The sequence below is a fragment of the Stomoxys calcitrans genome, chromosome 5 (genome assembly GCF_963082655.1).
Source record: "Stomoxys calcitrans chromosome 5, idStoCalc2.1, whole genome shotgun sequence".
Taxonomy (NCBI): domain Eukaryota; kingdom Metazoa; phylum Arthropoda; class Insecta; order Diptera; family Muscidae; genus Stomoxys; species Stomoxys calcitrans.
In genome coordinates this window covers 138,909,973-138,926,086 of record NC_081556.1, presented here as the reverse complement: position 1 = coordinate 138,926,086, position 16,114 = coordinate 138,909,973, and the positions used below count along the sequence as shown (strand labels likewise).

General features: G+C 36.1%; 2 protein-coding genes across 12 annotated transcripts in view; one reads left to right on the top strand and one right to left on the bottom strand.

Annotated features, from left to right (window-relative positions):
- LOC106089108 (guanine nucleotide exchange factor DBS) overlaps window positions 1-590 on the bottom strand; it is a 352,997-nt gene extending 352,407 nt beyond the window's left edge. For 4 of the 8 annotated variants that reach the window (XR_009398579.1, XR_009398580.1, XM_059370335.1 and 1 more), the window contains exon 1: window positions 264-468. The gene's annotated coding sequence lies outside the window, so the exon portion shown is untranslated. The other 4 variants (XM_059370338.1, XM_059370337.1, XM_059370339.1 and 1 more) reach the window with 2 other exon arrangements.
- A 6,066-nt stretch (window positions 591-6,656) lies between these two features.
- LOC106088343 (glycogenin-1) overlaps window positions 6,657-16,114 on the top strand; it is a 47,252-nt gene continuing 37,794 nt past the window's right edge. The window contains exon 1 of one of the 4 annotated variants that reach the window (XM_013253816.2): window positions 6,657-6,899. In XM_013253816.2, coding sequence (XP_013109270.2) covers window positions 6,893-6,899 — 7 coding nt within the window. In that variant the 5' untranslated portion in view covers window positions 6,657-6,892. The remainder of the gene's footprint in view (window positions 6,900-16,114) is intronic. The other 3 variants (XM_059368904.1, XM_059368903.1, XM_059368902.1) reach the window with 3 other exon arrangements.

Genomic DNA, 16,114 nt, shown 5'->3' with positions numbered 1-16,114 from the left:
CACCTTTCTGAGGGCTAGAATATCTATTTAACACTTGTTTGTAGCTATGTCAGTATATGTGTATGTGTGTGTGTGTGTGTTCTAGCCAGTATCCGGGCATATACATGTATGTAGGCTGGTGTAGGTGACAACTATTGGTATCTAAGCCATGAAGGTCAATTTATGTTCTAGGCTCCTTCGTTGAACGCTGATGTAGTGGTAAGTGTGCTGCTTCCTCAGTGCGGAAGCAAAACAATTTTAGCAAAAAGGAAACTAAAGCATACTTTTGGGCTGTCGCAAATTATTTTTGCATTTTTCACATGATTTCTTCAAGATTTTCTTATTTCTTTTGCTCATTATTGAGATTACATGGCGTATTTTTCATTAATTTTTCTTTTTATATTTTTTGTTGGCTGAACTTGGGATTTATGCCTCTATTTCCTATTTTTACTCATACACATACGCCCATATAATAAAATGCACACTTATACACACTCACACGAACGCGTTTTATGGCATTATTTTATTATTTTATGGAGGACTACAGGACAACCAACTAGCAAGACCACAAACGCAACATGGCAAACGACCGCATTTTGCCAGAGCTCAAATTGTACTGAGCTTCAAAGGTGGGTCGTTGGTCTAGTGTTCTAGTCTTTAACCGCCAGTGCCAGTGTTCTCTCTTTGTTGTACCCACCACCAAAGGATGGGGGTATATTCATTTTATCATTCCGTTTGCAACACATCGAAATATTCACTTCCGACCCTATGAAGCATACATGTTCTTGGTCCTCGTAAAAATCTAAGACGAACTAGCTATGTCTGTCCGCCCTTCCGTCTGTCTGTTGAAATCACGCTACAATTTTCAAAAATTAAGATATTGAGCTGAATCTTTGCACAGATTCTTTTTTTTTTTTGTCTATAGGCAGATTAAGCTCGATGATAAGCTGATATAGCCCCATATAGACCGATCTCCCGATTTAGGGTCTAAGGATCATTAAAGTAATTTTTATTATCCGATTTCGCTGAAATTTGGGACTGTCCATCCATCCATGTCCAAAACGGTCCAGATGTGGATAGAGCTGCCATATATTATGATCTATCGATTTAAGGTCTTGGATTCATAATAGGCGCATTTATTGTACGATTTAGCTGAAATTTTGCACAGTGTGTTAAGTTGGTCCTGTTGGTTCTGATAAGTCCAGATTTGAACATAGCTGCCATATATACCAATCTCCCGATTTTAGTTTTTAGGTATATTTGAGATGATTTTGTCAACCGATTTAACGGAAATTTAGCACAATGAGTTGACAACTCGAAATTCGTACTGAGTATGGTCAAGATCGGGCTATATTTGAATATAGCTACCATGTATACCGATCTCCCGATTTAAGTTCTTGGGCCCATAAAAACAGCGATTATTACCCGAATTCGCTGAAATTTGCCACAGTGAGCTGTGTTAGGCTCTTCAACACCTGTGTTCAAAATGCTGTCAAATGGGCCGATCTCTCCATTAAAAATCTTGGACATATAAAAGGCACATTTATTGTCCGATTTCGCTGAAATTTGGAATAGTGAGCTATGTAAAGCTTTTGGAGATCCATACCCTATATTATTCACATCGGTCTATATATATAGTTACCATATACATGTACCGATCTCCCGATTTAAGTTCGTGGGCCTACAAAAGATGAATTTTTTACCCTATATAGCTGAAATTTGTCTGGTTTCATAAATGAAGCATTTTCAACCTTATTATGACGAAAAGTGGTTTATATATCTATCCGAGGTGGTGGGTATCCAAAGTTCGACCCGACCGAACTTAATGCCTTTTTTACTTGTGTTGTTATTCTTCTATTACATTTTTTTGTTGCTTTTGTCATCAGTTCGATTAACATTCGCAAAGGTCGTGTCTGCTGCTAGTGCTGTAACATAGTCATGTAAGTAAAACCTTGAGAAACCATAGTTTTGTTATTGTTGTGTTTTTGTTGTTATTCTTTGCTCTTCTTCTGGTGGCAAACCAACGAACTTTGAGTGGTTGACAATGTTATTCTCATCACATTGCAACACCAGAGTTGCCAACTATTACACTTTTTACCTTACAAATAGCAAAAAATAATGTGAATAATAATCTGTCAAGCTCCCAAAAGTTTAAGTGAAAGGTAACGGGACATAATTCAAGGACATCGACGGCCTGCAGGCTTGCCAGATAGTAAGGATTTTTCGGAATCATCCCAACCATTCGACAAAAAATAATGGGAAATTCCCGACTTTTGGATCCAATACATATATCGATTTGGATGAATAAATATGAGATACATATCTTCTTTTTGCAATCAATGTTGTATATTCGAACCACTTGTGTCAACACCTAGAGAAAAGTTGGTACCAAAAGTGCTAATTTCAGTACCATACGGTATTGATAGTAAAGCAACACCGTATGGTGCAAATACAATACCGGATGGTATGGATGAAACATAAAATGATTAGTACCGTTTGGTACTAGCCTTATTACCGAATTGGTATTGGTTTTAATACCAATCACAAAATAATTTTAATCTAATTTTATTTCAATTATTTATGATGATAATTACCAAAAGATTGGAGCGTATAAATGTGCTTTATGTACCAAATTTTACCCAAATCGGATCAGATGGAGACGTCTATGGGATCAGTCGGTCAAATCAGGGGATCGGTTTATATGAATATGAATCGGACTGCACTCATTGATATGTGAAAAGTTTGCCCCTGATCATTAATAAAATGTTCATGGGCCAAAAAAATGTGCATTTTCCTTGCGCTGCATATTTTCAGATCTTTAGCCAATTGATTGTCACTACAGCATGGATTTCGTTGAATTTGTGGTCTTCAATCGCCTAACCATTTTAGAAGTTGTCGCAGTTTTCTTTTTGGAGCATCAGCATGACATTTAACAACGCTACCAGTATCATTTTATCGATTTCTGGTGTAAAACAAAAACATTTTGTTCACTTACAGGCGTTCGCCAACAATAGCCGGTTGTGATTTTACGCTTAAAATTCATCGCGAATAACTCAGAAGCAAATGCTTTTGGTGGCTTGCAAACAGTATAGTGACCTGTCAATAGAAACAAATATCATATAGCTGTCATTTCTAGTTTGTCAGATATACCAGTGTGACACTTGGCAACACATCGTGTTAGTTATAGCTGTATAAAATATAAAATGTATGTTCTGCTTCTTAATAAAAATAGTCCAAAAAATGCTAAATAAGATCCGGCCAAATAGAACTTAAGCCGCATTCATTATTTTTTTTTTATGCTTTTTCTCATAATTAAAGCTTAGGTTATTTTTTTTATTTTTATATACTAGCCTGGCAACCCTTCTCATTACATTCGTTATCTGCGGAGCGACATAGACAGAATCGACCGGCGCGCGCTTTTTTCTCTTCAAGGTTCCCATGAGTTTTTGCTGTGCAAATTTTAGAATTTCCACTGGGCGGTTTCATGCAATGGGTTTCGCCAGTAGCTATATATATGTAGGTGTGCATGCGGAGAAAATATTTACTGTCAAATAGTTTCGCACAGTTGAGCATACTGATATGTTCGCTTGAATGTTAATGGTGTAAAGGGTCATCCGTGTTTATGTTTTTCTTTCTTTTATTTCTCCCTTGTGTAGAGGGCCGGCAATTGTTGGTAGAGATATTGCTGAGTGTTGAGTATTTTGGAATAAAGGGCGCATGTGTTCTGTGGTACAGCTGTAATCATTGCTGTCAACTAACAGTTCATTGTGATTGATTGTAATAGAATAAGGGAAAAGATTTGAATTTTTGGGGTTGTCAATGGCTAACAGTTTTGTGGTCTTTGAGTAACGGTAAACACAGCCTATTATCAAAAAGTGTAGCATATTTTAAGGTGTTACTTATATTTGTAACATAGAACTGACTGAAATGATTGCAACAAATACAAAACCCTCCTATGCGTAAGGAGGAAAGATTTAGAGCAGATGTGCTTTGGCTGTATTTCATGAAGCAGCGGAAATTGTCTCGGAACCCACAGGGGCAGGGGTAAGGAAGTCTGAAGGGGATTCGGAATCTGCCCATGTCAAGACAAAGCAGACCCCTGTCACTTGTGGTTCCTCAAATAGTGCATACAGGAACAGATCGATCAAGGAGACTCATCCTGCGGGGGGATAAAAGTCAGAATGGAGCATTTATTTGATAGAGCTACCCAGATTGTGTCAGTGTTCCAGCCAAGGGGGCGGATCATTGCAAGTGGCATAATTCCTTCTGGGAATGGGGCCACGAGCAAGAAACCCAAACCATATGTTTGTGCGTCCATCTAGGCGATATGCAACAAGGGACGGTTGGGTCCTTCGAACCAGAGTGTGTGGCCATTGTGGGAGCTAATGGTAAAATCAGTCCAGCCCATTGGAAACTACTGGACACAATGCTGGCATAGTTGATGTCATCGAAGGCGAAGGAACAGCTATTTAATATTCGAAGGAGCCTATTTGAAGGACGGAATCGGAGTTAGAGATTTTGCGAATGAGAAGTCTATGAAATTGTTGCTTTGGACAATCGATAGCGTCGAATCCCCCTGGCCAGGGGCAAAACTCAGGGTTATGTCCATGACTGGCTACGGGTTCGTATAGAGGCTGAGGCTGCTGGAGAAGCAGAACGTTGGGCTCTGTACAAGAAGTTGTAAAAGTTCTTTCGACAAAGCCCTGTGGGGATAGAGGCGGCTTGAATTTGAACCATCGATCGACTAGGAATCGGAAATCTATCACAGGAGAAGAGAGTGCTAGCTCAGTGTCGGTTTTCGAGTGGTTCGAGCGAGGATGTTAAGAGTCGTGCAGATTAATCTGTGTTACACCGTCTCGACCGAACTTCTTATTGCGCTATCAAATCCTCAGTCGACATTGCCTGATTCTTTTCCCTCTAAGGATACGAAACCCCTTGGGATCTTATAAATTCTTGAGAACACCTGATACAGCACAGTGCCTCCAACGGAGGAATGTAATTGGGCTGTGAATTATTTTGAACTCTACTGGTTAAGGGGACCTTTGTGAGTAGAATTTCTTGAAGCGAATTTTTATATATGAGAGTTATTCATTACTTCCAAATACCTTTTCTTCGATACCCATATTGTCTAATTGGTAAATATGGCCGATTTCGGTTATGATTCCCAATAACTGTGCCAAGTACGGTCCAAATCGGTCAAGACCATGATATAGGTCCCATATAAACCGATCTCCCAATTTGACTTCTTGAGCCCCTGGAAACCTTAACTTTCATCCGATTTGGCTGAAATTTTGTACATATGCAATGACTTCCAACAAATGTGCCAAGTGCGGTCTAAATCGGTCTATAATCTGAGATAGCTTCCATGCAAACCGATCTCACGATTCTACTTCTTGAGCCCCTGGAAGCTAAAATTTTTGTCCTATTAGGCTAAAATTTTCCACATAGTGTTATCTTACGTCTTCCAACGAATGTGCTAAGTACTGTCCAAGTTGGCCATATAACGATCTCCAGATTTAACTTCTTGAGCCCCTGGAAGCCGAAATTTGTGTCCTAATTGGGTGAAATATTGCACATTGTTATGACTTCTAAAGTCTGTGCCAAGTACGGTCCAAATCAGTCAAGAACTTGATATAGCTCCCATATAAACCGATCTGCCGATTTATATTCTTGAGCCCCTGGAAGCCTCAATTTTCATCCGATTTGGTTGAAATTTTGCTCATAGAGTTCGGATATGACTCTCAACAACTGTGCCAAGGACGATCCAAATCGGTCAAGAACATGATATAGCTCCCATATAAACCGATCTCCCAATTTAACTTCTTGAATCCATGGTGGTGGGTTCCCAAGACTCGGCCCAGCCGAACTTAGCACGCCTTCACTTGTTTTAATTTTTCTAAACAAACTAACATTTTTTTTGGGTTAGGTTGAGAGGGTTCTAACGGTCTCTTCAATCCACTAAGGGTTAATTGTTATTCTATTATCTATTTCTCACAATACGTAACATCAACAAATGCAAACACAAAATGTAAATACCCATGAAAAGAAATATTTATTGAAAAAACACACAGCCAGACACTTCAATTGTTATCAGTTTTGTACTTTTACTTTTTGCACTCATACGATGCGATTTGCCGGCACGAAATTGCTGCCGGCGCCTTCACTTCAGGCAGATAGTTACACTCAATGAAATTCAAAGTGCACCCCCACAGCACATAGCGAAAACAATAACAACAAACAAGTGTTACAGTAGAGACAAAATTAATAGGTACATACACTCAACATCCAAGTAGGTGGGTGAGAGGCAAGCGAAGAAGACTACCCGCGAATGAGAAGAGAAGCTACGAAAACACAAGGTGGGGCGGAAAAATAGTTGGGGAATACACATACCTACAATGCGCAAAATTCTTAACGGTGGTGGCTTATGTCTGCCATAAGAAAACCAAATACAAAACAATAACAACAAGCATTATAAACTCTCATACATAAACTCACACATACTTGCGTTTGGCATAGTGGGGTCTATCTTTTATTCACAAAAACACCTACCAACAACATCAGCACAGTGGCACACAGACGGGCGGCATTTTGTGGCATTAGTGTTAGTTGATGTTGATGACAGTGATAATGAAGTTACGCCTCATCTCATTATGAAGTGAATGCAGGCTTTCCATATGACCGCAAGACATTGTCGCCATTCAGTTACTCGCCGCTGCTCGTGTACGAAACAACAGAAATTCTCTCTCTGAACTCGGGTCGCACTATCAAGCAGAACAGAAAACAACAATAACAAAATCTGCTCCTGCCAAAAAGAAAAACAAAAGTGCACAAAAAATCCTTTGGAATTTTAGTTTCGCAGTGATTTTTTGATTTTTTCAGTGTTAACACATAAGCAAACAAACACACAAAAAATATGAGCAGTAAGTTTTTGAGTGGCGAAAAAAATTAATAAAAGAGAACAGCTCCCTAAAGAGTTAAAAAAACCGCTAAAAGAAGTTCTGCAAAAAAAAAACTCAAAAAACAAAATAAAAAAATGCAAAGCAAAAGAAAAAGCATGGCTAAACTTGGATTTTTTAGTTTTCTTTAAAAGAATAAAAAAGTACAAATAATAATAAAAACATTTTTAAACTAAAGTCTTTTGAGATTTAATTTTTTCTTTTGGAAATACATTTAAAAAAAATTGTAAAAAAGTGCAACTCTTGAAAAAAAAAAAAATAATCAGCTTTAGCCAAACTCATTGCATAAAATCTCCCACAATAAAAGTAACTTTTTCTAAATTCAGTTCATTTCATTGCCATTGACTGACTGCTGTCTGCTTCATGGCTCGTGTGTACACTTGACTTTCTTCATTTTCGTTTTACTTATTTTCTTTTTAATTTCTTTATTTTTCTTAATTTTCATGAATAAAGAACATCATGGTATTAGGCAGAAGATGTTTTGGTTTTTTTGTGTTCGAATTTATTAATACCGAAAAAAAAATTCTTTTCTTCGACCTTTAGTGACCTTCATTCGTTTTGCTTAGAATTATATTAATTTGTGTAGGGTTGCCAATTTGAATTTTATTTTGGTGGTGGTATGTGAAAATATGCAAAAATATTCCTAAAACGGTGTGTTGAAGGAAATTAAAGCTGATATTGCCTTGTACAGTTGTCTATATCAAAACTATTTTTTTTTTAAATTTTAAATTAACAAAAAAGGTATTTAGTAGAAATTTATTTTTATTCACAAAGTTACACGCTGGATAAAAAATTAGTATTCCTAAACTTCTATAATTTGTTAGTGATATGGTACAAATATTTTTATGATTCTTTTAAAACCCCTGAAGTCAAGATACACGTCAATACCAAAGCTAAGTAATCGGAATATCGACAATAGTAGAGATGGCTTCAAAATAAATACAAAATGATGCGAGTTTGTCCCACATCTGCTCATTTTGTAGCATCCGTTGATATTTACACTTTACTAGAATAAAAAAAGCACTCGATAGAACGAATACTCCAATATTAAGCACTTTTTTATGTTTTTGCCAGTGTAATCTTTGAAAATACGAATAATTTGAAAATATATTGAACAAATTTCTCGATACTATCGATAGTTGAGAAGAAAAATATCGAATGTAGCGAATATCGATAGTTTTCCGGCTCTACTCAATAGCCTGATTTCGGCCTCAAAACCCTAATTTCACAACCCTTTCTAATATCCATTCTTCTTTTTCTGTACACTCAGAGAAATTTGTTAGTCAAAACTGCAAAAAAAGTTGGCTGTAACGGCAGAAAGTCTGCTGAAAATGGGACAGCAGTAATTTCTTGCTAAAACAGCAAATATTTTCTGTTGCTATCAAATGGTAAAAAGTTTAAAAAGCTCAAAAATGTCATAAAAATTTAACAAAAATTTTATATTGCATCTTATCTTTCAATTTTACTAGCATTTAACTTACAATTTTTACCAATTTTCTACAATTAGTTAATTATTAAACGAATATAAACAGCAGCGGAGATAATAACTATTATAACTACATATTTATGCTTTTAAACAAAAACTGAACTCCTAAATTGGACAATCTGTTTATTAATATAAAGCAAATGCCTCAATTTTTTCTATAGAAGTCCAAAAATTTTGTATGAATTCATTCAAAAGTTTAAAATTTTTAATTTAATATCAGCAGACAGTGTTTGATTATATCAGCAGACTAATTTTTCTGGGTGTTGTAATCAGTTTATTCGCAAGTAAGCAAGTTGCAAGTTTTGCCCATGAACATTCCAATAAGAAACAGGGGCAAACTTCTCACATAGAGCGCAGTCCGATTCAAATTTAAGTTCAATGATAAGGGGCCTCCTTTTTATTTCCGAGTCCGAACGGCGTGTCGCAGTGCGACACCTCTTTGGAGAGAAAATGTTGCCAGTATAAGGGGGAGAAAACCACCGCTGAAAATTTTGTCTGATGGTCTCGCCAGGATTCGAACACAGGCGTTCAGCCATAGGCGTTAGTCGAGCTTAAATGACTACGAAAATGGCTATGATAGCTGGCAATTTCTGTTCTTCAATTCACAAAAACAATCTCTTCCTAACACACATTCTCGTGGTCATTTAAGCTCAACTAGCGCAAGAAAGAAAAAAAGGTTCTACCTAATTGGTTCTGTTATTACACTCATAGAAAAAAATTTGCAGAAAAGTAGTTCTGCTATTACAGCAGCAGTTCTGCAATTTCAGAGCAGTAGGCTTACTGCTGAAAAGTCTGTTGTTTACTGAAAATGACTACTGCTTAGTTATGAAATGGATGTTAGAAGTTTAGTTTATAATCAGTGGAAGTTTATAGACACCGCTGAATTTATACTTTCCATAATCTTTGTTTTTTCTTTAAATTTAGATATAAAAAGGCCACGCCAGTCATGTACACCTAGAAAAATTTGTCTGCTGATATCAGCAAAGACTGTCTGCTGATATTAAATTAAAAATGTTAAACTTTTGAATAAATCCATTCAATATTTTTGAACTTTGAAATAACCATTAAGGCATTTGTTATATATTACTATTATTTAAATTCGTTCGAAAATTAGGAAATTGTAGAAAATTTGAAAAAAATTAAAGTTATGTGCTTGTAAAATTGAAAAATAAGACATTTTTGAGTTTCTTTAACTCTCAAAATTTGAAAACAGTAGAAAATGTTTGCTGTTTTAGCGACAATTTATTGCTGTCCCAATTTCAACAGACATTTTGCTGTTTCAGCAAACTTTTTGGTTATCTTAAATTTCTGTAAGTGTACACATTAGTAGAGCTATAATAAACAATTCCAGCGAGCGAGCTCAGCCATTATTAAAAATGTATAGCAATGGGTGGATCTGGTAGCTTCCTTACAGTAATATTCCACGAATTAAAATCATCTTTTCAAACAAATTTTCTAAAAAAATGCCTCAAGTAATCAAAACAAGTAAAAAGCAAACATAAAAATTAGAAAAAAAAATTTTTTTCAGCAGATTTTGTTTGCTGATTTAGTTTACTGTCCTGTCAGCTGTCAGTCCTATGTTTACTGAAACAGCAGTAACGTCTGGTTCCCCATTTTCAGATGCTTCAGCAAAAATTTTTGCTGTTTTTAATAACAAATTTGGTTGAGTGTAATGCCAAATATGGTTTGTATAAGTTCATAACTTATAATAGCTGCCAAAAAAGCATATTGAACTCTCAAGGTCATGCATGATGCAATTCTTATCCGATTTGTATGAAATTGTGTCTTGAGAACTTTTATGATTTTCAGAATTCATGCTTCATATTGGTCCATTAGGGAGGACTTGCTAATCCTGCACCATAATGGCCTCAAAGATCTTGTCTTAAATCCATTTAAAACCACTGATTTTTTTTTTGGTAAGAGATATAATGCCTTCCGTCTCGACTGTCAGTCCAGCCATCTAATAAAGATCTGCCAAGTGCTAGCCTTGCGCTGGTAAACAATAAATTTCTTAACACTATGAACTAAATTGTTTAAATTATAGAGAGTTTGTTGATGTCGAATATTAAATTCAGGGGAATCGAAGATAGTTACTGATGGCAATTCGTCTATATAGACGGATTAGAGATGGACAAGCAGACATAAGTCTTAAGGCCAAAACAGAATGAAAAATTGCACTCTGCAAACAAATGCCAAAAAATTAACACGAAAAAGTTAAACAATTTCAAGCGCCAAAGTTGAAAATTTTTTAACTTTCCGCTTTGCTTTTGGGGGATTTGTGTGCATAGCTGCAATTTTGCAACGCGACGTTCAAAACCCAACTCAATCTGTTTTAGCTGTTTCCACTATAAAACAACCAATGTTTCTTATTCCACTGAGAGCCCCTGCCAACATAAATCTCAAACAGCTGGCAACCCTGCATAAAAATGTTCATATGCCGCTCTTCAACATAAGTCTCTGCTGGCAAACTTTTTGGCATTTCAGTTATATATATAGTTACTCTCTCTAAAAACCAACTCTGCTATCTCTGTCTCCCCCCTCTTTCTACTCCTTACATAATTGATAGCTTTCAAGATGATTGGAAACAATAATCTTAAGCCAAATTTCAATTTATTGCAAAATAAACAAAAATGTTTGTTTATATGCCAATATTAAGTCATACATAGATAGATAATTGTTTTAAAGTGTCTCCCATATAGGTGGTATATTTACTTTCGTTTTCGTTACTGACTCAAACAAACAACGATAAGCTTTTAATTTTTTTTTCTATTTTGTTTACTCTCATGGTTTGAGATATGAGATGTTTGCTTTTGTTTTCTTTGCAAAGTGTCCCTCTCCCTCGACACCACCCTCCACTACCTTCAAGCAGCTGATAGTGATGCGAACGATAGTACCGTTCGTTGATTGATTTTATGTTGACAACAATAACTTAAATGTCATTTAAGAATGTTTTGTTTACACTCACAAACTAAGTACCATTAGCAGTAGCAATGCTGTATGGCCGTTTTCAAATTTTGTTGTTGTTGCTGCGTTGACATTTATGTGACATTTATTGAATTGCTAGTCACTTTTAGCTCTCTGAGATTTTGTTTAGTGCTGCGCGCGTTTATTATGATTTTTAAAATGAGAAGAAATTTCACATTAGCCTATATTAGGTTACAAACTTGACCTAGAATGTGATGGCGGGGGAACGTATTCTCATATCACAACATACATTTACAGCATGTAATAGAATCGGAGAGAGTAGGAAAGAGAGAGCCAGTGGCGATAATAATTGGTATTTAAACAGTTCTGTTTTTGTAAATGAATATTTATTTATAGGACACATTTGTTGAAATTTAGTATGTGGGCACAGATTTGGTAACCGTCATTTTTTTCCATTAGCGTAAGGCCCACGCATCCCAAATTATCTCTAAAGACGTCATAGTGTTTTTGGGTACTGATTTAATGGGTTCATGTTATAATTCAATTAAAGTAGGATTTAGGTACATACATATAAAGCATATAAAAACAGATTTCTGATTGTTATGATATTCGATATAATAGGTTAGAATCCTCTCTACTCTATAGTATAAAACGAAGATAAATTTAATTTATAACTTAAAATGCTTACAAGCTCCTTAATATGTAAATTTGCCCATGAACATTCCATTCTAGAACAGCGAGGATACTCCTTAATGTCTATGAAACAAATACGCTTCGTTTAATACCGGAATTTATAGAAGAGTTCCTCTTAAGTTTCTCGTTTTTATAAAGATTTGTTGAAATAAACAGATGTGAATCTTTAGAACGTTAGTTTTGGTTAAAGTGGGAATCTACAATCAGACTCACTTAGACAGTGAAGGCTATTGTTATACCTTAGGATCTAAAGAAGGTGAATGCCTTTTGGCCCTAAACTCAACCAAAACTATTTTAAATGAGACTTCTTCCATGTTAATGAGTGCTGTTCGATTCAAGGGTTTGCTTAATGCTAATAAAACTTTGCCCATGAACAATCCACTAAGGAACAGAGGCAAACATCTCACATATGAAAGAGCAGTCCGATTAAAGTTTAAGCTGAATGATAAGGGGCCTCCTTTTTATATCAGAGTCCGAACGACGTGCCGCAGTGTGATACCTCTTTGGAAAGAAGCTTGTACATGGTAAAGTATTTCACAAGTATTGCCAGCATTAGGAGGGGAAAACCACCGTTGAATTTTTGTCAGGATTCGAACCCTGTCGTTCAGCATCATAGACGGACATGCTAACCTCTGCGCTACGGTGGGCTCCAATAATGCTAATAGCCCACCTTTGTGGCAAAATCCGAATGGCGTATCGTTAAATTACACCAGTCTGTAGAGAAGTTTTATACAGCTGAAGACCTCACAAATGTCATCAGTTTTAGTGAGGGAAAAACCACCGATGAAAAATGTTTCTGATGTTTTTGCCAGAATTCAAACTCAGAAATTCAACATATAATAAAATCGTATAGGTTTTATGTAAAAATCGTTGCTGTTGTAAATAGTGCAACAGGTTAATCTGAACGATAAATCTGTAACAAGAGAAATTTCTCTGACTTTGAAGAAGAAAATAAATATACAGTATTTTTTATTGAAAAATTAGATGATATGTTTATTAAAAACTATCTCTTTTCGAAAAAGTAATTTATTTTTCTAAGCTAAAATGTTTTGAAATGAATATTAGTCACTGGATTTAAGGTCAATCCAAAATCATTATTTGCACTTCAAAAGAATTATCCACCCACTTTTGGGATTGAAATATATCTAAAATCTCTTGAAGAAAATAAAAACAAATATTAAAATGACAATTCAGCAAATTAGTGAGTGTACAAACAATTAGTCACTACCCCAAATTAATACCTGTCCATAAAGGTGCATCATCTTAGTGTCAATGTTTATGGGGGCATTCAAATAAGGTTATTCTTAATGATTTATGGGATTATTGAACAGATTTTCAATTACTGTTTTATGAATTTTAATAATAAACTTCGATGAGACGTAGAAGGCGAAAAAAAAATATACCGCTGTCTAAATATGGTGAAATGGGTTCATTTTTTTTAAGTATTTACAAAAAAACATCAATTCAACAAGTGCTGCATTAGTCAAGTTAATGTCAAGGTTGGATTACCCGGCACGGGAAATCTGTGAGCACCACATAGGTTGGAACATATAGGTCCGATCTGGGTTGTGTTCATTGCTGTCACGAGAAGCTTAGTTGCGAGCTACCGGGTGCGCGAAATGCTACCGGATAGTGGAATGCTCCATACGCAATAGTTGAAACGACAGTCGCGGACAATCAGCGGTACCGAGCGGAGAGTCTCAGTTAGAGGCCGGGCGGCACCAGCTCTTGCACAAATACCGAATGCCTATGATGCTCGATATGACAAGGCGAGTTATTGGCGCCTTTAAATAACCAATGGCTACACTGTTACCCTACCTTAATTAAGCAGCAGTCATTTTCAGCAAACAACAAACTTTTCAGCAGCCAGCCTGCTGCTGTAAATTGCAGAAGTACTGCTAGAATAGCAGCAAAATTAGCTACTAATATTCGGCAGACACTTTTTTCTACGAGTGCAGAAATCTTTGGATATGGTTGGTTTCAAAGGACGAACAAGAAGAAATTGCGAAAGTATGTCTATGAAATAGGCAATTAAACTAAAAACATAGAATTATGTTAACAAATAGTCTTTTATTTTCTTTAAAAATGTCTCTAGTTTAATTCTTATCATAACTTAAAATGATTGTATCTTCTTAACTTTTAAAGTTGAATAATGTTATCGGCGATGCCACTGGGGGGCATATACTAGCTAAGGATAACACCGTCGATATTGGTATATGTACGTGAAAGTTTTGCAACGAAATTGAACTCAGACACATTATGTTGTGGCACATTTTCTTGTCAAACCTTCCAAGTTCAACCCCTAAAGGAAAAAATACATCAACTGTCAGACCCAGATTGGGCTTAAAGTTATTTAACAATGAGTCTCCTCATTTTATCGCGCATTACGAGCCATTTTTCCTAATTTTGGCCTAGATCGGTTCAGATTTGGATATAGCTGCCATATAGACCGGTCTCTCGATTTAAGGTCTTGGGCCTATAAAAGGCGCATTTGCCAAAATTTGGGACAGTGATTCAAGTTAGGCCCATCGACATTCATTCTTAATTTGGCTCAGATCGGTTCAGATGTGGATATAGCTGTCATATAGACCGATCTCTCGATATAATGCTTTTGGCCTATAAAAGGCGCATTTATGGTCCGATTTAGGCAAAATTTGGGACAGCGAGTTGTGTTAGGACTATCGACATTCTTCTTTAATTTAGCCCAGATCGGTTCAGATTTGGATATAGCTGCCATATAGACCGATCTCTCGATATAAGGTTTTTGGCCCATAAAAGGCGCATTTATTGTCCGATGTCGCCGAAATTCGGGACAGTGAGTTGTGTTAGGACCTTCGACGTCCTTTTTCTATTTGGCTCAGATGGGTCTAGATTTGGATGTAGCTGCCATATAGACCTATCTCTAGATTTAAGGTTTTGGGGCCATAAAAGGCGCATTTATAATCCGATTTCACTGAAATTTGACACAGTGACTTATGTTAGGCTTTTCGACATCCATGTCGTATATGGTTCAGATCGGTCTACATTTGGATATGACTACTAAAAAGACCAATATTTTTTTCTACAAAAATTAACAATGACTTGTACTTATTAGACCACTCAATATCCGTGTCGAATTTGGTTCAAATCGGACGACATTTTGATATAGCTGCTATGGGGTATAAGGTATGCATTTTTCATCGGTTTTTGACGAAGGGTAGTTTACATATATACCCGAGGTGGTGGGTATCCAAAGTTCGGCCCGGCCGAACTTAACACCTTTTGACTTGTTTTTGGCCTGAATTGGAAGGTCACGACACGAAGTTTCAACAGAACGGTACTACAAGCCACACATCACACTTTTCAATCGATTTATAGAAGTAAGTTTGATGAGTGAAGTATTTATTGGAAAACTCGATATATCATTCGATTAAATAGTGCTATTCGAAACTGTGTCATAAACTTCAACCTTTGACTGCTTAAAAAACTCAAAATTCCTCACGATTACAATGTTGCTCATTTAACTGAAAAAAGATGTACCAAATCCACATCTGGATACCAAAAATGACTCACTTTTGAATTCTTTAATTCTCTTGCAATTTATGTTTCCCCAAAAGAAAAATAAAAAAAAATCATAATTTCTATTTATAAATAAATAATTATTATTATTTATCTTCCAGTGCATGGTGACAGCATATGCTTATTGTTATAATAACACATGAAATTCTTTAGAGATGCTTCATTAGTCATCTTGAAAATGTGTTGCTTCTCTCCATAGGCCTACGCTATCGAGTCCGTTTTGGTTTTTCTCTTTAGTATTCCTCGAAATGCATCCATTCACACTGTACACTTTTCAAAAGTAAAATGGTAAATGTAAAAATATCAAGTGGCGGCAAAGGCAACCGGCAACCAGCAACAGTAACGTCAACGACAACGCCTCTTACCAAGAAACATTTTCCGGTTCTAAATATAGCAATGCAATCCATGTGTCCATGTGATGTTGTTGCTGCCTTTTTGGTGTCTTCCTATCGTCACAGCAACTCTTGAAGTGCATTCTTGCAAAAGATATGCATTGATATTGCCAACGAAAGAGGAA